Source organism: Argentina silus (genome assembly GCF_951799395.1).
Source record: "Argentina silus genome assembly, chromosome: 4".
Classification (NCBI taxonomy): Eukaryota; Metazoa; Chordata; class Actinopteri; order Argentiniformes; family Argentinidae; genus Argentina; species Argentina silus.
In genome coordinates this window covers 737,056-761,379 of record NC_139658.1, presented here as the reverse complement: position 1 = coordinate 761,379, position 24,324 = coordinate 737,056, and the positions used below count along the sequence as shown (strand labels likewise).

The window sequence follows — 24,324 nt, the reverse complement described above, 5'->3', positions numbered from 1 at the left end:
TAGGCATTGTTAGCATGCATCATCCGATCCATCACTCTGGATCCCATTATCTGCGCCATCTAATTATCTCTCTGTGCATGATCTCCAGACTCAGCCTTATGAGCGCCCCCGCAATAAGACGTATTAGGCGTTGTCACAAATAAGTAATGATGTCACCGTCTGGCATCTGCTCCGGGTACGGGGAAAACAAGCTACTCGATTCTTGTCTGTCTTACGTTGGAGTGTCTTTACGAGGGTAGAGTGGGCTCAGTTCATCAATAACTCTGATATATTGGGAGAATGGGCCCTGTGGTGACTAACAGGGCCATTGGGCTGGAGCCATGAAGGCTAAGTCAGGCCCAGTGATGGGCCAGCCGGAAAGATACTGCGTCAGCTGTCTGAATGTATATCTTCATTGAGAAGGGGAGAGAGAGGGAAAGAGGGGGTATGACTTTTACCTCATATTCCAGCTCCTCCCGCTCCATCTCATGCTGTATGCCCTCCAGGAAATCATTGGGGTCGAAGTACTCGTGCTCAGGGGAGTGCCTATGAAAGCAATGCAGCAACAACAAAGATAGTTATATTGGAAGTAAAGCAACCTCAAGAAACTAATAACCCACTGACTGTTCCCATGGTTTACAAGGCCTTGTCTCAATCCATCTTTAGACAGGAACACAATGACAGTATGTTAGTATTCACTTGGCGAAGTGAAGGGAAAATATTCCCTAATATGTCCCTAGAGTAAAACATAACCAAGAGATTTTGTGCTGAATTCAAAGATGCAGGCATGTGCATATTTTGGTTTAATTTCAATACAAAATTGAAAATTACATGACAACGGGAAAAGAAGTAATCACGTTCCTTTGTAAAAGTTCAATCTTAAATCAAGTTAAGATGCGTCCATGGCCCGGGGTTAATCAGAAATGAGCATGCCATGTTTTTCATTTTACTCTGAAATCAATTACATTAATCCTGATTGACTATTAAAGGGCAACCGCTCCCCGCCAATAATGTGTTAAACAAGCCAGACTCTCTTAAGCTCACGGCCACACATAGAGAAACAGTAGACGACAGTACATGATTCAATATGCAAACACAAATTAACAAGACCATCTTCATTTGACCATGTGCCCCAGGACTTCCATCTCCCTAAGTGACAAGTGTAACATTTACACAAACCTCAGCGCCATGGCATGAATACCAATCGAGTGAAAGTACACGAAATGTGCTAAGCTAATGAACTGGCAAAGTTACACAAGTTTCCTTTGTGTGAGAATGATACACCTAACCCTAACCCTAACCCTTTTAATGGTGGATGAGGAGCTCTGTCAAAATACAAATAAATGTCTTCCTTTGCTTGATTTCACTGATAAAATTGCTTTCACCAATCCAAGTCCATTTAAATGAGAGTCTGTGTGAGAGAGGAGAGAAGACAAGAACCTTTCTTTCAGGCAATTGTCTCTCTAACCTTTCTAACCAAGCAAACATAAAGGTGTTACTCACTCCTCAGGCAGCAGGTACTGCTCCAGCACAGCCACGGTGGGGGCAGAGGCGGGCAACTTGGTGAGGGCCATGATGTGCTGGAAGGTGATATCCGTCTGGGTGCTGATGTCCACCACCTGGGTGTCGGAGGCAGGGCTGACGGGTTTAGGACGCGGGGTGCGGCGCAGCACCTGGACCATGATCGGCTCCTTGGCCATGCGGAAGGCCTCCACAGCCTGGTCATGGGTGGCCTTGGACAGGTCCTTCCCATTGACCTGCACAGACAAAGACACACAAAGAGACATTGGTTATGGTCACTGATGAGTGGAGCCTGGTATCCACAGTAGTATAAGGTTGGTTTATTCATGAGAAAGAGGTTACTCACTAGAAATGGAGAGTGACATTATGAGGGATGAGACTGACTTTAATAACGCTCTTTCTAGTGTTCTTTTCGTTGCCTTCATCTCTAATCAACAAAATACCAACACTCTACAATGGGAAAACATAACTCTTTTTAACAAGCTGTGGGTTTAGTGAGACGGGATGCATCTCAGAGAAAGCCTTCCTCATAACATAAACCCCTGATATCATCATATAATAAAATATCCATTTGATAAGTGTGTCTGTGGATTTCCACACAAACACGGGGTAATATTCCCGTCGATCAGATTTATTACTGCTTTAGCCTGTTTTACAGGGTCACAGCCCGACTAAGCAGAATAGGACCTTAATTAGAATGAGCCCCTCTTTAATTAATCAAGGTCGTTAGACAGAGCTGCACCAGGGAACCCTCATTTAGCTAAGTAATTTCTCAGCAGTGAAAAATCTGACCTCCCCTCAGATATTGTGTGGGTGCACAGTATGTTAACCTGGGAAGATTAATTTGAGCAGAGGGCTGCAGTGTGTCACAGAGAAGAAGCTAATTAACTTTGGATGAGCCACTAAAGCCAATCCTCTCTCTGTAGTGATGAGGGATGAGCACATGCCCTCTCAACCCCTATTATGAATATAATGTGTCCCTGGATCTTATGGGAGATTTACAGTTAAATACGCTCTGTATTCACGATCATAAAATGTGAATACTGCAGTAGTCAAAATAATAACTCCTGCTACCAACGTGCTGCACTCCGGGTCAATACACTGCCTCTCGGCTTATCACAGTTTTCACAGAGCCTCCACCAGTTCCGCTCTCAATCAGCACAACATTTGGAATTTGTTGGTTTGTGATTCTTGGACGTGTGAGAGCTTTGATAGGATCTGAGCCCGGGGCTCTTCTCATTTCAGAGGCTCACCACGCTCCCTCCTCCTCCTGCCACACCCACACCACACACACACACACACACACACACACACACACACACACACACACACACACACACACACACACACACACACACACAGTTACAGACACACACAGACAGAGAGACACACACACAAAGGCCATGAGAGCTCCAGGAGGAATGATAAAACACACTACAATCTACTATAGGACTGAAGTGATGCAATATGGCTAGATCTCCAGATTTATACCTTTGTAGTTCTCTAGGCATGTTAAGAATCTCTTGCACCCTCCCTAACTCTCTGTCTCTCTCACACATGCAGTGTGCATACACATACACAGACACGTGTGAGGATTAATTTTCTGATAAGCATATAATTGGATGATACTGTTTCCTCTGGCCATATTTGCCTCATTTTAATTCACAGCAGTTCCCAGGCTTAACAGGGATACCATACAATAGAGTAACAGCACTGTAGACCATGTTCCCAAGAGTAAATTGGGGCAATCTTTGTGTCCTCAATTCGGGTTCCAGTCTGTTTGGATTGTATTTATACCTTACCCTAAGTTTTTTGTGAGAATTTGCCAATTTAGCCAAAACATGTGTTCCATTCTCAACACAGAGCAGTGAGCAATGTGTGTGTGTGTGTCGAGGGAGGGAGGGAGGGAGGGAGGGGGAACATTGTGCACTCCAACTTTGAAGAGGTTATGTGCCCACTAATAACCAGAGAGGATTAATGCTAATCCGAGCCTGCAGGATAATTGGATCATCTCAAATGGGTTCAACTTCCACTTTTCCAACATCAAAACTTGGCAAAAAAAGTAATAGCTTCCACCATTTACAATTTGCATTGAATAATTGGACATTGAGCAAATGGAATGAGAGGGTTGTGCACAATTGTTAGGAAATTGAAAGGGAACCTTAAAAAGTAACATGAGGACAAGTGTTGAAAATGAGGCTTTGAAAGCGTCTGTGCAAAACCCAAAGAGTCAAGAAAAAGTTCTGTTCTCTCTTTCTCTTTCACACTCTTTCCGTTTCTCAGAGTTAGCTGTGACGGTTCAGATCAGCTGAGAGGAATAGAAGTGTGTGTGTGTCTCTCTCTCTCCATGCATGCTCTCAGACAGGCCTGGTTGCCCAGGAATCCCAGTGCTCCTTGAAGGCACCGATCCAGAGACAAAGCCTGGCCCCTCCTGGAGAGCCTGGAGCATTCCGCCTCAGCACCCTCATTGGGGGCGTCCCCTCCCAGGCAGGAAGGGGGTCCCACGGCCCCCATTCACCGCACTCACCTCTGACACGGCACAGCCCAGCGTAGTGCACTGAGAAAGCTACGCAGCACTCCCCAACAAAATATGCCCCACTTGCTAACACTGTCCTTACCAACCATGTCCCCTTTAACATTACCTTCACAGATACAAAGTGTTTGCAGTTATTGAAATGGAATAGCTGAACATTCAATTAACAATACTCTAAAACAGCAATGAACAGCATTATAGTGTAAATCATACTTCTTAATGGTAATCAGCAGCAGAGATTTGCATAATAATTACATGTCAAAACATAGAATGTGGTGTTCTGTTGACACAAAGCAGGGATGATTGACATGTAGAAATGACTTTGCAAACCTTTCATACACCCTCAGTGAAGGGCCTAGTAAATCCTATTTAATGACAGGAGGGCAGTGAGCCCCGTCTTAAAGGAATAATAATGAGGACTGGATCATATGCTTGGTGTATTTGTGACGGTTGAGCTACTGGGGAATTTATTCAGCCATGCCTTTGTTATTCAGAGCCCGTTTTCTTTAATTAAGACATCAGATCGCTGGATCAGAGATTTTTTTCCCCTCTCTTAAAGCAAAATAAATGAAATGCTATGTCTTTATAACTGTTTGGTGAGGTGGAAGATGGTTTGATTCAAACTACAGATCTAATTTTGTATCTTAGCACTGGTCATATAATTTGGCCATATCAGTGAGCCTTTGATGGAAATGTCTGTGTCTATGTCCTGGGGATAATTAGGAACAGCAGTGGATAGCCTTGCCACACACTCCAACACTCGTTCTCACCCCTGCAAATCAGGCCAGATTGAGACCTCGGTGTGAAGGCAGCAGGTGTGTAGGTGTGTGTGTGTGTGTGTCAGCCTCTCTCTGATTGCTGACCTGCTGCCCAAGAGGCTTATCTTTCGGGTTACGAGATCAGTTACTTTCATTTTCACCAATGCTGCAGCTGGGGGCTTCTTAAGGTGGACTGAAAAAATAAGTGGAATATATATCTGTATATATATATATATATATATCTGTATATATATATATATATATATATGTATATATATATATATATATATATATGTATATATATATATATATATTTTTATTTTTTTATTTTTATTTTTTTATTTAAAAAATATATTTTTTTACAGAATCTAGAATTTGGGCAAAGTCTTACAACATCACATGTAATTGTCTGCATCACATGTAGTTGTCTGACAATCCCATCCTAAAGAAAAGCACATATCATTAAAGAGTGAATGTTTCTTTGCCTTTGGAAAATGCAGTGAAGTGAATGGAGTGGAAACTGTGGAAAAGTTGCCTTTCAGTTGTGGGCCGGAAAACCCAACTCAGTCTATGGACACCCATTCAGAGGGCTGTGTGTGTCGGTAGCTTCATTCTCCTCCAAAAGTCTATTTTTCTGGTCCGATACACTTCTTAAGCAAATTCTTCAAAGTTCGCGTTTTACGAACAGAGAAGGGCTGACGTGATAGCGGGAATGGAGTCTTGAAGGCTTAGTTTTCATGCGGCCTATAGTGCTTGAGTGGCAGTGGGAGCATTCTGAATGTGGGTCAATTAAGTTCAAAACCACAGTTAATCCTTCTTTTATTTCACATTTAACAGTTCTCACAAAAAGCAGTACGACTCTGGAAGCTTGGTAATAGCCTATCTGTGTGTGTGTGTGTGTGTGTGTGTGTGTGTGTTATTCTTTTGACTGGCTGTGGGGAAAAACACAGCAGTCTTTATTTACTGCAGCATGCTGGCTGTCTGAGGATTACAGAACAAATAGCAAGAAACTAATGCCACTAATAAGCATGGCAGGCTGAAAAAGACACTACTGTTTACTTTTTCCTAATCTGATTTAAGCACGGGACATTCTGTTATCCACAGTAGATCAATAAAATACCACTCACCATCACTTCCTTTAGGCATTCTGCTGCCTTCCTCGGTCCTAATGAGCTCAACAAGGTGCTAATCAAGGAGAAGGCCTTTTCTGGTTTCCCACATTAACAAGTCAATTTCAAATACCAATTTAACAGTTTTACCAAGATGTTACTTTATTTTGTTAGAGGACCAAAATAACTAGCCCAGTCTCACACTGGCCAGGATGTCAGATCTAGAAGAGAGACAGAACCTGTTTGATCCACATGCACACTGCCTTCAGAGCGCAGACACTATGTTTATGGGGCAATACCGCAGTCATCAAGCTCTGCTGCCTCTCAGTCCGCTGCTCAACAGTGAGGGCAGGAGATGGAGACAATGGGGGGAGGGGGGGGAAGGTAGGATAGGAGAGGGTGGGCCCAGTGGGGTAGTAATCACCAGCAGTGGGGCTGAAACCCTGGGCTCTGTCACCCTTCATTAGGGCTGTTATCTCACTCCACTGCTCCGAGTCACCCAATCCCTGTCCAACTAGCATCCACAGCTCCAGACACAGGATCATTTCTCCACATACGCCCCCCTGTGAGGACTGACATGACAGCAGATCATATTTTACTTCAACTCTGTTAGCCCAACCATCAGTCAGTCTGGACGACCAAGAGATGGTACACACACTTTAGGCCCAGAGAAACATCTGCTGTATCAATACACTTTCAATAATTTTAGAAAGCCCCCCACAATTATGCACACAACGACAAACAGGCCCAATCAAAATGGACTTTGTGTATTTAGAAATGACTGACAAAAAGCACAAAGCCAACTTGCAGGGATACAGGAACGACCCTGGGCAGCCTCAGCTCCACAGGGTGATCATAGCTCTGTGTCCCAGGTGGCACGCATAGGTCACAGTAAAACACACCCAGGGCACCATATCAACACTTAATGCTGGGCTCTGAATGCAGGGAGAGTCTCTTGGTGAATAGCTGCTCTGGGCTCCTTTTTGACAACAAGATAATGAGGAATAATGATTCTCTATCATCTTCATTATAATGGCCCCTGCTACAGCTATTGGTACTCTTTAATATGTGCTTACATCCCTCTGTGGAAATGTGCTATTCATGATGGGGTACAGACATAGGGGACACATTGGTTTATTCGCATTGGTTTATTCACATGTGTACACAAATTACTCTTAATCATGTCCTATCACTATCCAATGGATTAGTCTGAACTCTGCCTTTGGGCATACAGCCCAAATAAAGAAAAATCAATTTACAAAAGTGAATATACTGTATTCCATCCAGACATACAGTTGCCTTAAACAGGAAACTGGTTACTTTTTGAGACATTAATACAACCAAATGTACATGTAAACCCATTTGAATATAATGAAAACTATGAAATGAGCCAAACTGGGCTATCACCTTGAAGTAGACAATACAACTATCTATCCCATAACTGAAAAAGGTGGGCTTCTATGTTATCTATGGTAAATATAATCCATCCTCAAAAGAATGTACACCAAATCTCTCTTGGTGCTTCTGTCCACATACAGGATCACACACATGGTAGAGTCCCATCTCCGGAAATATGTCCTTATAAATGGATCAGTCCCACCTGTGACTGCCCGTCCTCACTCAAAGTCACATCTGTGACCCTCATATGGGTCCAAATCATGATGTTGTTCTATTTCAGTAAAAGGCTAGGGCTTGTGGCAAATGTAATAATTTAATTGGTATAACCTTGTATAACCTAGTATTCCTGTCTGATGGTTTGAGCGGGCCAAGAGACCATCTCATGTCATTCAAGGGTGAATGGAGAGTAATGCCTTAATAACCTCTCAGTGAACATAAACATGACCGACAAGATACATGTGCAAAATACAGAGGTTCTGCCTAAGCCTTTCAACCTCTTTTTGATTTAAAGGATCTGTTATCTCTGCCAAAAATGGTTTCTGTTTTGTTTTTCATGTGTTAAGTTTACATAATGCCTTTATGTTTATAAATTATGTGTTGGATGTCTTGTCATTTTCTCTGAGTGTGTTTAGTGTATAGCATTGCTCATTTGAGAGTGTGTGTTTGTTGTGTCTGTGCACCTATGTTGATGTGTCTGTGCCCTGACTGTGCTCCCTCCGTCTGAGCAATTTGACAGAGCAGACCAAGCTCCTGTGAGCGCTCCCCTGTGGATGCTAGCCACCTGCTCCAGTGTTTAACAGATGTGGATGCGCACCAGGTTGAACCTGCCTGTTATTGAACACACAGCACCAACCTCCTCCGGCCTCCCCTCGCGCAAGCTGCTTTGTTTCTCTACCCTGCCTCTGTCAAGCCTCATTACGAGGCGGATGGCTCTTGTTTCTGGAGGTCCTCCTGTCATGGCTGCTTTAATGACAGGAGAGCTGTCAGTAGGGGTCAGGGCCATGCTGTACAAATATATTCATCTCAATTCTTCTGTTTGACCAGAAAGACGTCATACTTCAATGTCTTTGGTACAGGACTAATTAGATTTATCCGATAAATATCGGAATATTTTAAAGAGATAAATCTAGCCAAAGATGGAACAAAATGTGAATACCTACAGTATGTATCTGAATAAACCAGGACAGAACTCTGTAATGAGCACTTAAAAGACAGCAAATTCAAGCAACAGGGACAATGCCATGGAGTCCAGCCTGGATCAGAACTTCAATGGCCGGCTTGTGTTGAAGCTCTAATTAAGCTCTGGGTCTTACGCGAGACACAGACAGGCGCCACAGCCATTACAGGGCACTTCTGGAGAGATTAGCAGCCTTCTAACTGTCAGACAGAGTTTAGAGCTCCCTACCTCCATTGGTCTGACAAAAGCAGCCGAGCTTGCATCTCTGCGTGACGCTTACCTTTTCATCTTTGAAGAGGGAGCGTGGGGTTCACTGCAGTTTGAAGGGTCAAGTTTACATGAGGGGGACCGTAGTCCAACCACCAGCCTGTTCAAGGCTCTAATGATCTTCACTGAGGGAGAAAACTGCCATCTACTGTGTCCAAGCTGCCTTTGACTTCTTACTAATACACTGTTCCAAAGAGTGGCTTATAAAGGGTTTCTTTATTGTGAATCAATGCCCTTACGGAAGTTTGCTATTTTGGAATATACTCAAGGATTTCAGTGAAGCAGATGGCCTTAATAAATCCCCAAAACATTATGTTAAGCCTTTTTGTAAGCATTTGGCTGATTCGGCTGGATTTCATAAGAGACAGGGGCAAAGAATGGCCAATAGGCAAAAACGACTGCTGATTCAGATTCGACTGCTGATTCAGATTGTTAAACCCAAATACAGTATAACAATTCTTAGTAATGATAACTATATGATGAAAGAGCATCTCTTTCTGTGGCAACTGGGTGGGGAGCAATGCTTTTCATACTTTCCAAGGTGTGTGTACACAATGAGTGAGAGAGCAGCAGTATACTGGATCATTGAATGAGAGGGTAGAGCAGCAGGCACAATGCCAGGCGCTCCAATCAAGAGGATCTGTGTATATTACCAGTGGATGAAGCAGGACTGCTGCGTGATCCCCAGTGTATCCCATCTATGGACTTGCTGACATAGACCTCCGTTATCGCTGTCTACTACCACAGCACCAGCAGCAGAGGATTCATTACACTCAGACAGGCAAACACACACCCTTTTGAACTCTCACATAAGGCAGCCACTGGCACACGCCTGTGCGAACTTTGGCACATGTAGATACGGACAGATGCAGCCTGCTTCCATGCACATAGAGGGCACAGAGGTCTGATTCATGTGTGGGTATGATAGTGACTGGGGGGTTGTGAAGATAGATGTCTTTCAGACTGGAGAGGTGTTGTTTGTCCTATTCATTAGAACCACGGTACTGGGGACATCCTTTGGTGGTACAAGCCAGGACTTGGATGTGACCTCTCCACTGGCCAAAGGTAAACTCTCACGACAGTGAGACCAAAATAAAACCTCAAGTTTACGCATGAGCTATCGTTTTACAGCCATAGTTGCAAAAAGCCCCACGTCACAAATACTTAATTATCCTCTCAAATAGAGTCCATGTAACGGCAGGTTCTCACTCTTATCGAGCACAGCTCTCTCACCATTGGCTAAAAATAGAGTAACCCAAACTGGAGTGGCGCCCAGCTTCAGTTGCCCAAAGAAGGAGAACTGTTTTATTGTGCAAGGTTAATTACATTGCTAATGTTTGTTTTGGCAATGTCACATTAAGATAATGCTTAATCTTTGATCCAACAGAGTGCCCTCAGGAACAAAACCAAGGAGAACAACATCGTTCTTGTTTTTATCATTCAAGATGCATCAATACAAATAGATGTACTGTATCATTGTGAATCACATGTGAGCATTATCTGTGTGATCAGGTTAGGTAGCTGAATGGCTTGTCCGAGGCTGGCTGAGTGATGAATAAGGTTAGATGTTGAAGAAGGTGGACTGGCTTTGTCTGCTGTGCCTCAGCCTGGTCAGGTGGCTGCTGTAGTTGGGATAATTGGCAACGCAGAGGGTACCATAAGACAAGCAGTAGGACTCCACCAGCTAACAGCCTGCCAATCAACCATAATTGACAGGCAGAATGACAAACTCACTATGGCTGAAGAATAAGCAGAACAAAGGCTCTCACTGCCCTCCTCCATAACCATCCTCTTGCTGTCATTTTTGGGTGGTGGGGTGTGAGGGGAGGGATGTGGTGATGTGGAGAAAATGAAATAGAGAAGAAGAGGGGGTTGCGGGGCTGCTTTCTGGTCTTTTTCTGCTATTTAATTTACTAAACTCAGAATCCATTTCGCATCACAAAAACATTCCCTCTCACCAGAGACCAGAGACAGGACTAAACCTTTTAGTCATTTTCAAGCAGACCAAGCATGATCAAAGCAGGTCTATTTACAGACACAATACTGAGGATCCTCTGTCATCTCGCACTAATGGGTCCACGCAGCATATGGGGGTACAGCTTTTTGGGGAATAATGATGGAGATACACACAGAGCCTGCTTATTAGGTTCATTTATACCAGACACCAGCCACAGACCACCTTGTTCAGTAAATGGGGATGCAATTTTGTGATAAAGGGACAACACTCCATCATAGATGAAAAGTGAGGGAAAAACTAGAGCTAGAAAACTGGGACTGGGATCCTTTTCACCAAACTATAACAAAGTCTGTCAGAGCCATGCACTTTGAGCTAAGCTTTGTCTGCTGTCAACGCTCAGTGTTATTCTCATTAACCCACCCAGAGCTGGTGCATAAATGCTTTAAGATGAATAAACTATAACTGGGGAGGCTTACATAGCTACTGTGCGTGACAGCGAGAAGAGTCTGAAGAGCATACAGAATGGCTAAATGAGTTTGATATAAAGCACCCCCTGCTGGCCACAACACAAACTAATATGTACATCGTGCTCAACATTGGACATCTCCATTCTCTCCCCTAAGTCATTAAAATGTAGTCCAGTCTACAGGCGATGCAATATATTTTCTCATCCCTACAGGGATAACTAGATGACTATAGCATACTGTAGAAGAGAGAGCTTGTTCATAATAAGTTCATCTGAGGACAAATGGAATATGCTGCATGGACTGCAAGGTGGCAGATGACTTTTAAGAGCCATATGGTTCCTCACTTTGCATTTTCCTGTTATTTTTGTTTCTGGTGGCCAAAGCACAAATCCAGGTCTGTAAAAATTTCCATCCAACCTCTTGCAACATTGGCCCTAATAATGAAACTGATTTTTAGACAAAAACTCTACATAAAAAAACTACATACAAATCAAGGGTGCCATATTAAATATTAAACACATAACTAAGGGTGCAATAAATACATTTTAGGAGCAATAACATTTCATTATTTATTGATAATCTAAATAAACTTTGTATAGGAATTTAAAGGGCTAAAAAGAGCTCTAGAATGATAACATACCTCTCTTCCATTAACAGACTATCTATAACATACCTCTTTTCCATTAACAGACTATCTATAACATGCCCTTTCCATTTTCTTCGTGAGATAATGTGCAGAATAAGTGCTGGGATGTTAAACATAAACTTAAGCAAAAGTCAAACAGGGGTTAAAGGCAGGAAGGCCTGTGTCAGCATTCAGTTGACAATGAGGAGGTGGGTTGTGATCAGCACACACTAAGAGACACATTCAAAGACCTGTCACCTCTCCATCACCCCTCCTTTAACTAAAGCTCTCCAGCCCTCTCTGACCCATGCACCCAGAGTTCACACTGCTGCTGGTCCAGAGGCGAGCCAGCCAGCAACAACTCAACTCAACTCCTACCCTGCCAATCAATATGTTCCAGCTAGAGACGGACACTAGCAGCAGGGAAGCCGCTAAGAAAACACTCAACTACAATGTCTGCAAACAGAGGAGAAACACTACAACCACTTGAAACTGAAAATGTGACCAGAGACCAAAAATAAACCAGTACTTATGAAAAATATATGCACAATGTTTTGAATCTTTACATCCATAAAATATGTAAGGTATTCGTGCTTTACACTACACAGTAGGTAACAAATATATATTTTTATATTGCCTGAACTATTGACCTATCCCTCATACAGAGCTTCAGCACTTTCAGCAAGTTTACTTTGTGATTTAGCATCCCTGACAGACAGGCAGCGCTTGCGGAGAAGGCAGAAGTGGTTTAGATACAGTACCTGGCAGACTTCATAGAGTAGTTTGTATTGCTCCTCAGGCTTCTGCAGGGTACAAAGGCTGCATCCCATGGTGGAGAGATCTCAACATCCAGTCTTCCCCTCCGGCCAGGCAGGCAGGAAGAGAGAGGAGGATATCTGCTGGTTCTCTCTCTCTCTGGACAGGCTCACATGGAGCTAGGTCTGCTCTGTCTCCCACTCTCACACTGGTCAAAGCAATGGCTTTAGCTGACAGGATTTACATGAAAGCTGCGTAGTCCTGGGTGTGTGTGGTGTGTGTCTGTGCGGGTGTGTGTGTGTGTGTGTGTGTGTGTGTGTGTGTCTGTGGGAGCGTGCCTGTTCTGCTCTCAGTCCGTCTTTCTCTCACTAACTCCCTCACTCACACACTCCCTCACGCTCTTGAGTCGCTTCTGCTCTGTGCTCAGCCTGCCGAGGCCAGCGCAACTGCTCAGCCTATATACTCCCCCTCATGACTATTAAGCACCCGCTCATTGAATATTCATGAGGGGCCTGCCTAACAAGGATGGGGTGAGTTAAAAAGGGAGGGGGGGGGCAAATAACTGCAGACTATGCCAGATGAAGTTTCATTAATTAACAATCATTACGTCTATTATGCAGGGACAAAGTGAGTGACATGGAGGCTTTTTGTTGTCACTGCAAACAAACATGACTTCTCTCAAGGGGCCCGGCAAGCCTGTCAGTCTTAACAGCTCCAGACATTTCATATGAATCATTCAGTGATGGGACAATAAACCCAATCCCGTTTGCACAGAGCCACATAAAAGCATCTCCGATGTCGGATAAGACATCTTTTTGTCTTTTTGTTATAATGTAAAGGTCCAAAGAAATGCTCTGTGGCTTCCTTCCATAAAAGGGGAGGTTGGTATAATACAAAGGAGGCATAGAGAGAATTGTCCCGAGTTGAATCAAAAGCTTTATTGCCATGACCTTCGTCATATGCATTCTCAGCAAAAGCAACGCGGACCATTACGTTTGTATGTCTCCTAATGGCTAGGCTAACAGCCAGACAAACAAATAAACAGGCTAAATGTTTACGCTTGCCTCATCCAACGTAGAGGGAGGCTTCAGCCAATGGAGCGTCTGATGCTAAGTGACATGCCATTCTCTACGTCCTCGCTGGGTCTACTGCCTGGTCAGAGGCTGCCCTTTCCAGCGCCCGAGCTGACAAAGGGGACGGCTCCGATGTCGCAGACCTGGCGTCAGCCCTGCCGTCCACTCTGGTGCCACGCAGCCAACCAAACCTTAATACCAATTAGCGCCAGCGAGTGGGGCGCCGGGTGGCCCTACTTATTACGGCAAAGGGGCGGCCGGTCTCCCCCAAAAACAGACTGCTCCTGTCTGAGCAGCGCTACTGTACCACCTCCTCCCCCCTCTCCGCTCACGCAATTAGTGACACATCGCCCAGCACAGCCTGATGTCACTTGGCAGTCAACAGGCGTCCATGCTTGCGTTGAGGGTGCTGGGAAAAGGGCACGGCTAAGCTGGTGCCAGAACCCACTTGCGAAGGCTTATAACACATTGAAGCATGTGACGTAACGTGACATGATACTGTGGATGACATGACAGTGTACCGCAACGTCACGGAGAAACAGCTACTTTCACATGTTCTGTCATATTCTCACACATTATTTGCCTATCATGCTCCTGCAAGGCCATCATCATTCCTCTGCCTTTCTGATGTGAAGGTTATCACAACATGACCTGATGAAGATCCATGTCAGATCGAAACGTTTCATAAATTGTTTAATAAAGGTACATGATCGAAACGTTTAATAAATTGTTTAATAAAGGTACATGGTGGGGCCCTGCACCCTACTAAAGGATGTGCATTTTGACCATGCTTGACTAAGGTTATCACTAAAGGAAATATTATTTCAGACACTGGTCCACAGGGTCCCAAGCTCATATCAGCTCCGCTCCGGTCTCATTCATAGAGAATGCTTGGTTAGACACAGTTCCAGTGCTATAAGATCCCATACCTGGATAGATTACACGGTGGGATGGGTCGTATCCCAGGGGGGCCTGGCTGGTGTTGATACTGGTACATGAGCACGGAGCAGTGTGTTTCCTCTGGCCAGATGTTTCCCCTGATCCCTATCTGACAGTGAGCGCAGCTTCCTCACCACTGCCTCTCAGCTCCACCATGGCACGGCTCCAATGGGATCCTCCTTCACTGTAAGCCCCTCCTGTTCTCCATCTATATGATCCTGCCTGTTTCATTATCTACAGCCCTTCAACCGTTGGGAGACAGGCGAGGGATAATCATCTCTTTTCTCACGCCTTTGGATTCAAAAACACTCCTCACGCCCTAACAACAGAGATTATATGATAATATCACAGAGTTGAGGTCTGATAATAAGAAAAACCTGCAATATGCAAGGTGGATAGGGATAGCTCTCTTTGCAGGAACAGTAATTACAATCAATGCTATGTGTGAAAAACAGTGCTAGTATTAGCCACAACATGGTCTGCCTGGGGCTGGGATGAGTGGAGATTTAGAGAGAAGACTCTCTCTACTCATCTACTGTATCTTTCACACTGAGATTACTCCATTACAATGACCACACAGAACTACACAAAACTAGTATGAATACCTACTAGAGCCAAAGAGCTAGCCTATTCACAATATGAATCAACCATAAAGTCAGGCAAACTATGGAAGGGACTAGGGTTGGGCGGTATAACGGTAATATGGTATCCCGCGGGATTTGAAAATGCCCATGGTGTGCTTTTCAATACCGTCATAAAAAGTGCTGTTTGTCAATTCACAATGTGTAACAGCCGCTGCCAGCGTGGAGAACTACAATATTTCACCTTGAGGAGTGTAACTTTTGAGTTGTTGCACGTGACCTCTTCCAGCTAGGTTAGAGTCTGCCATGCCATTACCACCGCCTTCTCTCACAGCTGGCCCCGAAAGAGAGCTCAAAAAGAAGCTAGCGGAATTAGGACTCCTAGAGCATAGTCTCATAACGGTAACTAAATCAATATTTTATAGACAAATGACAGCCTATAGGTAAGTATACATAAAATTTGAGGACGGTATAAAGATGTGAACAAATTTATACCGCCCAACCCTAGAAGGGACAAAGGGACAAGTGGTGTTTGCGGATGACAATCATGTAAATCAACTGAGGAATTATGAAAACAGAAACAACAGCCACATGTCACAGCACTGTCACTGCAGTCATCAATTTAATTCCTTGTTGCTGATTTAATTTCTTGTTACCCTGACAACAGTACATCTACCAACCCCCCACCCCCACACTGTGATGCTGAAACCTGCCGTTTTGGGGTAAACAGCCTTCAAACAGTAGTTTGATCTGCGGACTCTGGAGAGAAGGAGATGCACAGCAACTCTCTTTCATTAGTGGTAGAGACATACACATACAGACTCCACACAGGACCCAGAAACAAGTCAGACCAAAAGGTAATAATGTCATGTGGCTTGTCATAGTAAACATCAGGGGGTTTTGGGGGTGCTAGAAAGACAGGGGAGGGGGTCAGGGGTGACCATGTCTCCCACTAATTAACTATGGCGGGTTCCTTTAAAAGTGTGGGTCCCCTGTGTTGGCTCCACGGTCTGCTGGATCATTCATATTCATAACTGCTCTGTAACGCTTTGCTGGGGTCCCACCGGGCCCAGTTTAACAGTTGTGTTTTTAACTATAGCAACAGAGGGATCAGATGGGCACTGCTGTGACATTTACTATCTCTCTCTAGCTCACACTATTTTACTGTCTCTACCACACATACAATCTCTCCCAATTTGGGTGTAAGTCTCTTTCTCTCTCACGACCATGTATTCCGTAAGGACTTTGTAACAACAAGTTTGTACAATGTTGCTTCTGGAGTAATTACAGTCTTACTACACAGGTACGGGTGCAACTTTGCAAAAGGGTTAGTAACCAAAGTTTGACAATGTTTGAAAATGATTCTCCTTAGGTGGCATGTATTTACAAGCTGATGGCTGACATCCGTTCAGGTCAGACTAATTGAGGATTTACTGTCAGTGTACCAGGGTTAACAATGTATACCTGACCTTACAGTCTCAGTGCTGACCTGTGGTGCAGGTCTTTACTGCCGGCTTTACCGCCCAACTGCAAGGCAACATCACAGTAAATCTACCAGGGTCTTCGCTGCAACACAGAGTTAGTGGAACCTGACCTCAACATTTCAGCACGCCACGCTGGAAAATGTCAAGCTATCAGTCTCTCCATCAGCTGGTTGGGGTGGCGAAAAGTTGTGGGACGTCTTCCAACCTGAGTGCATTTTTTTTTACGATCAGAGAGAACAGGGGCTTAACACTGTTGAGACTGTGTCTGAGGAGGTGATGATGTGGCAACATGCAAGGAAACCGGAGACTGATGGCAGATAGTGATAACACTGAGGAACGTATGACGTCCGGTTCTTCTCACACTCCAGACGATGCACTGTCCAGACAACAGGAGATGGAGGGGAAGGAATACGTCAAGGCAATACCAAAGTAGAGACGTTCCTGGTGTAAGCTTGCCTGATGTATTCAGTGTCACCTCTCTCATCTGTGTAGACACTGCATGGTCTACCAGTAGGAGTGAGAGGGGGTAATCCCATAGGCTCCAGCAGTGTGGTCCATGACAGAGAGAGATTAGTGCCGTCTCCTCTGAGTTGACTTTGGCCCTGGGGTTCAGGCTCTACCCATCATCCCCTTAATCTGCACAGGATATGAGGAAAGGAGGACACATACAATCTGGTTCTATAATAGAGACACCAGGTGAGGCACTGAGAGAGAGAGGGATATAAGAGAGGGATGGATATGATAAATGAGATATGGAATTCATCTTATGGGAAAGAGAGGATGGGAGATGGAGAGAGAGAGAGAGAGAGAGAGAGAGAGAGAGAGAGAGAGAGAGAGAGAGAGATGGGGAATGTAAAAGAAGAGTAATAGACACAGAGCAGGGGTGGTTTAATGAGTCCCCCTCCCCTAAGCCCTGCTGTTGGGACCCGTGTGTGGTGTGCGTGTCCACTTCTGGAACACTAGCCTGTGCATAATTCATCAGACAGCTGTCAGCTACACACTCCTGTTGACTCAGATACACAGATCCTCCGCCAACAGGGACCCCAGCCAGGGACTTCACAGTCACCACAGCACTTTAATTGGAGGCCAGATGAGCTAATAATGCCATCTCTGTCATAGGACTGGGGCACTGTGACAGGAAAAGTAATGGGACTTCTGTGTTTGACTATGAGTAGTACATAGTAGTAGAGCACCAGGGCACAGTACCATGACAACTGGATGCCATAAACAGTGGTGAGGATGATCATGTCATATAGACATCATGTACTCCATACAAAACAGTATGGCAGATGATAGTCCTGCAGGAAGGATTTTGCATTGAGAAAAAAGATACATCTTAGTTTTAGTTATCTCCACCACCGTAATGGGAAAAAGCAAACAAGACATTTTTGCTGATACCTTTCCCTCCCCCAGAGGAGTTTTTTTCCCTCCAAACATCAGATTGTGCAGTCAAATCTCAGCTCCCTCCACATCTAACCGCATCACAGCTTGTGTTACAGCATGTATTCAGCTGAGGCTACCTCTTCCTCTCCCCCTCTCTACAGTCATCTTGTGGGATGTGGAAAAACCCAACAAATCACTCTACAAAAGCACACATACACACACGTGCCATATCTAATAAGCCAATATCAAATTCAATACCAGACAGCGACAAGACAAGAGATCCAACACTTTATTCATTGACGTTTTAGGCTATTTGAGGCAAAAATAAATATTCACACAGGAGAATACAAGAGACTACAATCTTGGTTTCTAGTTGAGAGTGTCGGTGAGAGCTGCTGTCAGAGGGAGCTGCTGGGCTTTCACACAGGGGATAAACATGGATTTGAATGTAAATAAATTGTGTCTGGTGATGACAGAGAGTGACTGTGTCTGAGGTAAGTGGATTCCCCTGGCCTGGGTCGGGCTAACGGATCCAATATGTCTTCAGCCCTGGCAGCGCTCCAACCCGCCAACGCCAAGACCTCTTGTCCGAGCGGAATTAACGGGCATAATAGGGCCACTAAAATCACGACCTAACCTTTGCTACTATAAAAAACCTGGGCATCAATTGTCCACCGGCAAGGTATAATAAAACACTATTTACAGCTAATTATCCAAATGCCAGGACATTCCTTCCGAAGGTAACTCATGCCGCTTGTCAACACAGTTATTAAGCGGGATATTAAAGGAGTTCATATTTCATCCCGTCGCCTTACTCTGTACTGAGAGCAGCAGGGCCTGGTGCTGCTGCTCTGTGGTGGGGCCCCCTTGCAGTGCTACAGGCCTCTCTAAGCTCTGGCTTGGGTACTTGGTCCTGCTGTCACTAGCTAATTCAAATACCCAGTTAGCCAGCAGCACTCCAGGCTGCTGTGGTGTGTTAACAGCCAAGGTTGCGTATGAAACTCCATCTCTTCAGTGTGGAGTGAGACAGAGTCTCAGGGGGGCTGAGTGGAGATGGGATGGGCTGACGGGAGAGTTATAGGCATGACTCCATGTTCAGGAGTACATCTCATTAAATTACAGTGCTCTCCCAAATGAAAGGGGGTGACTGTAGGGTGACATCATTGACAGGTGAGTGAGTGACAATGCTTTTGTACCAGGACAGATAGAGCTAACTGCCCAAAGTCAACCATGATAAATGAGGACTGCTGACGATGGAGAGCAGAAACAATATTGTTCTATGTGAAGGCCTTCCCATCTGTCCTGCCTCACACAAATGGATGTAAATGATATCTAAACATGCTAACCATGCTTACTGAAAGTCTCAGACAGTCAGTAAATATCGACATTAACGACCCCTGTCCCCATTAGTCACAAAGCAGACAGTGACCTCTCTGGCCTAGTGGGCACTGGGGGGGGGGACCATGTTGTTTTTACAGTCACTGAGCAGTTTCGAAGTGAGGCGTCCCCCTCTCTTTAAATGTGTCAGGCCTGACTGGTCTCCAGCTGAGACACATTTGAACATCATGACTGAGAGATTTTAACTTTAAACTGGAGCATCACTGCAGAAAAACTAGACATGCACTCATAAACTGTTTCCGCTTCGTCTGCATCACAATGATGGACAACCTTCACTCTCTAGAGTGGAGCTTTGTAGACTTGTTTACGATAGACAGGGGGAAACAGAAAATAGCTGATAATATCAAATTAAACATTTGAAGTCACCCAGGGAAAAATCCTGAATCTTGTAATCTTCAGAGCAGTCCTACATATAGAGAGTAATCATTTTACTCTTCGTAATTGCTCCCCAGGGATGTGGGAATCATCAGAGTTGTATATCCACTGGGCCCAGCTCTCAGCAGATGAACCCATCACAATCCGGTTTCATGATGGAACTGATTACTCATATATTGGATTAGACTAACTGCACAATAACTTCCTACTGCATACCATAGCACTTACTATTACTGACACTCAGTCATAGATCTACAATGATTATTTTGCTAAGCAATTACACCATGCAGGAATATCACAATATTTATAAGTTACAAAAAACTATCAATACCCTGTAATAGCCCTGTACAATAGGGGGGGTGGGGTTTCCCGGACGCAGATTAAGCATCATCCTAGACTAAACTGCACTTTTAAACTGGACTAGTTGATGGTTTAAAATAGTCTCAGATTTTCACTCGTCTAGATTTAAAAGGTTTGATTTCTAGAAGGAAGATTAGAGTTTATCTAGATCTATGTGAAGTCTTAAATTAGACCTCGCCAAAGACAGGTTTAACTTCAGGTTAGTGCAGTTGGTCAATGGCAATGTTGGGAAATGACCCATGAACACCACCGAGGATAACAATTTTAGACATGGAATCTAGTCCAGGATTAAAAGGCTTAATCTGCTCTTACATTTGTGTTGAATTAATGCAAACTGTAGTTTAGGTTTTACACAGTTAGCTGCAATTACTGGTTTATTTCAAATTCACTAGCAATTTTGATCGTTTTCTTTTCATTAAGTTTGTAGCATTAGGCCTAGTCCTGACTTAAATTATACTCTGTCTAGGAAACCGCCCCTAGGAATATAAGAGTTGGATTTAGTGAGTCCATTGTGCTGTAGACTTCAACTCAGCCCAGTGACTCCTCTCCCCCCTGTCCCTGTCTCTCTCACCCCGACCCTGACACATCTGCTCAAGACAATACAAACCTCATTTTGCCATAAGTGAATTCAATAATCAACTCCCAGAGCATCAAAGTCCAATATATCCTGATTCCTCTTCCCCATCTCCTCCTGATCCACAGATAACCAAAAGGTTGCTGCTTTTAGTGAGGACCGCTAATCCTTTAATTGGAAATTTGGGATTCATTTGCGACAGACATCATTACTGAATGCATTAAAAACTATTTTCACTTTACAGTTTAATGCACTTAGTTTGTCAATGCGTGACTCAACAAGCGTGTTAATGTGTGCTAAGTGTGTGTGGAGGGTTGTACATCTATAAGAAATGCGAAGAACAAGTGCTAAGTGGGTCTAACTGAATGGTTGTCATTCTCCTGTTTATTTTTCCAAGGACACATTTTAAATCTAATGCGTTTACAAAACAACTACGTTTTTGCTTGAATGATTGAAATAATTCTGCTTTCTTTCAAATAATGAGTGACCGTTAACTGGTAAAATTCTCGAGACAAACTAACCCGGAAGGAGCGAGGGAAGGTGAGGTTTGAATCAATAAGAGATGCTGATTAAAGCCATTTAAATTCACATCACATCACATCACATTGGGAATGGGAAAATGGCCATAAAGTGCAGGTTTCCCCATTGAAGTCCAGTATGCTACTCAGTAATTCACTGAGTACTGTTTCCACCACAGACCCTCAGAGAAGAGTATGTTTGATTGAAAATAGAGAGAACGACAAATGTATCCTCTTCTTCTTTCCTCCTTCCCCTCCAAATGGATAGAGGAAAAATAGATGTCTGCTTTGAAAGAGCATGGGCCTGTAATTTTCATCCAATTCCAACTTAATTTGCACTGAAGTGCTCTGCAAATGCTGTCATTATAGAGCACAATGCTATGGTACAGCTAAAAGGACCTGGGTCCATTAGGAGAAAGATGAGGGAAGGGTCTGGCCCATCTCTTCCTTGAAAAGAGGAGGAGAGATGGAGGAGGAGAGAGACAGAAAAGGAGAAAGAGGTACAGGGAACGGGGGCAGAGGCGGAGTACAGAGAAAGAGGGGTTAGAGATAGAAGAAAAGGGGAAGAGAGAGAGAATCCTGTTGTGGAATAAGAAGACAGTGTTTTTGGAGGAAAGTGAGTGAGCGACCAGGGGGATGGTGTGGCCTCTGACCCTCAGATCCCTTGGTGCATATGACAGGTCTGAGTTCAGAGAGAGGATTAAGGTAATCAAGGGAGTAATGAGAAAAGGGCACACATCCATGTGCCCGTGTTCTCCCAGAGAGCAGCAATTATGCACCTCAATATTTCCCCTGTGTGTGTGTGTGTGTGTGTGTGTGTGTGTGTGTGTGTGTGTGTGTGTGTGTACACGCTCACACACACATTTGTGTACGTGCATGTGTGTCCGTCCGTGTTGTAGACACCTTGTCCTGTTCCCTGTGGCAGTAGGTCATCTTTCGGTGGAGCTTTGTCGTTCATTCTCCACACACACCTCATGTGTTACAGAGTCACCATGACAAAAGTGGGCCAATCCTGACAGATATGGAATAGTGTGGAATACTGCCTGCGGACCGTCATCCCACGGGATATCTGCCCTTCATTCCGGTTTGCAAGACAAATGCTTTTCAATAGGTTTTGTTTGGGATAGAGTTTCACCATATAGTATGGATAGAATGAGATATCTGAGACAGAACATTCAGATAAGATATTTGAGATAAAAGGCAATTATAGGCTAAACGTGTCTAGGGTTACTTGTTGATGCTTACTTGTTGATGCTTTAGATAGAGATATGCATCCATTGTTATCCCCTGCATATAGACAAAGTCAATGGTATCTAGAAAAAGAGATTCCCAAGATGGCTATGGAGCATACTGGCATTCAATTAAGCCTGAATGTTCTCAAGGGGTTAACTGGGATTCCCTGAGAGAGATGAAACATACTTTACCTTAGAGAGGTGTGTGTTTTTGTAAGGACACTGAAAGCTTTCATCACATATACGTGATCACTACTTCTGTCCACACCCACGCAGTGAGTGGTGGGGAAATAAGAGCTCTCCTCGATCCCAACAGAGAACACTTATGGCTTTATCGTCCAAGTTCCGCCTAAAGCAAAGTGGTTGAACATGACTTCACTTCAGAGAACAGCCCAATACCTTCAATCACTGCACGTTTCAGACTTAACACTTACAAAAGGAGCACTTGAGACCAGTGTTTAGGAGTGCGAGCCATGCCCCGATATTAACTTTCATTTGGACTGCTTTTTGACTGCCACTCACGGTAGAGATCATGATCACTGGAGCATATCCTCCATTTTCCACCCTCCTTATTGCCACATGTTTTCAATTACTCTCTGAGCACACAAAGACAACCTGTGCTGTAATTCAATAAGGACACAAAGAGGCAGGGTGACCACCCTACTCATTGTCCCAAGACGGGTGAGTGACAGGGGTGAGTCTGCGCCTCACTCTGGGTCCCCGGGTCTGCGCCTCTCTCTGGGTCCCCGGGCCAGAGAATGGATACTTTAGGTGCCGTGGGCTTGTGTGGTGTCCCATGAACAGGGCGAGGTGAGGAGTCCCAAACCATCGGCATGTCTATATGAGCAGGCTACTCAGAACCTGCCTCAGTCCCTGCCTCACACAACCACAGAACAATGAGGGAACCTCAACAGCTGGCTCCCTTGGACAAAACTGTGATGTATGGCTGGACATGCATCATGGAGTCCCAAACACTGATTGAGATGCTAAAAGATGCTCATACAACTATATAGATACTGGAATCGACAGTTTAGCCACAAAGGATGTCTGAATACAACCAGTATTAAACAACACTAAACTGAATAATGAACTGGATAAAACAGCAACTATAAGCTAAATTAAACTCTTCCATGCACACGCAGATAAACGTATTAATTTAAGCAGGAGGCAAACTACACAATCTGCTATTTCCCAATGTCAAAGGTTGACCAAACAACATACACATAGATGTAAATGTAAAATGTAGAGAAGCTTAGCTTGGCAATCTGCTAAGGGTCATGTATAGGCGCAGCAGCTTTTCCATACCCATCTGTCTCCCTCAAAGCAGAAGTAGCACACTACTGAATCCTCTCCATCAGCCCAACACTCAGAGTAGGTTATTTCCCTCTTTCAGCTACAGCAAGGCAATTCAGACTGATTCAAAGCCAATGGACTCTCCCTGCTGCTGAAAAAGATCAATTTTTTGTGATGAATGTGAACAGGCATTGTGTGCCAATCACAGCTCAGTGTGCTGCCAGCTGAATGAATGGCTGTGGACAGCAGGGTCAAAGAGGCCACAAAGCCTGACTCAGTATGACCATTTGAGGGCAAGATAAAATTAATGAAGGGGCACGGTTTAAACCCTGGGATCACCAGATTATGTGTATGGAGTAGTAGACCAATAGGGCCTGCACACAGTCACTGACTATTGGAGAGATTTTGAGGTCAGTGGTCAAGCTCAAGTACTCAAGGGAGGGGGGAATGACCAGCTTTGAAAAAAAAAAAATATATATATAGTTCTATTCAAGCATTGCTCATTTGCCTCATTTCTATTCCCTTTTTTTTCTCCTTGCCCCAACCCTCTCCTAAAAGGAAAATTGT

At 44.2% G+C, this 24,324-nt stretch overlaps 1 protein-coding gene across 3 annotated transcripts in view; it reads right to left on the bottom strand.

Moving 5' to 3' along the window:
* The window catches only part of pdzrn3b (PDZ domain containing RING finger 3b), a gene marked incomplete at its 5' end in the record, with an annotated part of 80,125 nt that overhangs the window by 5,575 nt on the left and 50,226 nt on the right, over positions 1–24,324 (bottom strand). For 2 of the 3 annotated variants that reach the window (XM_083668986.1, XM_083668988.1), the window contains 2 exons: positions 438–525; positions 1,483–1,736. In XM_083668986.1, the coding sequence (XP_083525112.1) occupies positions 438–525; positions 1,483–1,736 (342 nt within the window). Of the gene's footprint in view, positions 1–437; positions 526–1,482; positions 1,737–12,552; positions 12,622–24,324 lie in introns of those variants that run through there. The other variant, XM_083668987.1, reaches the window with a different exon arrangement.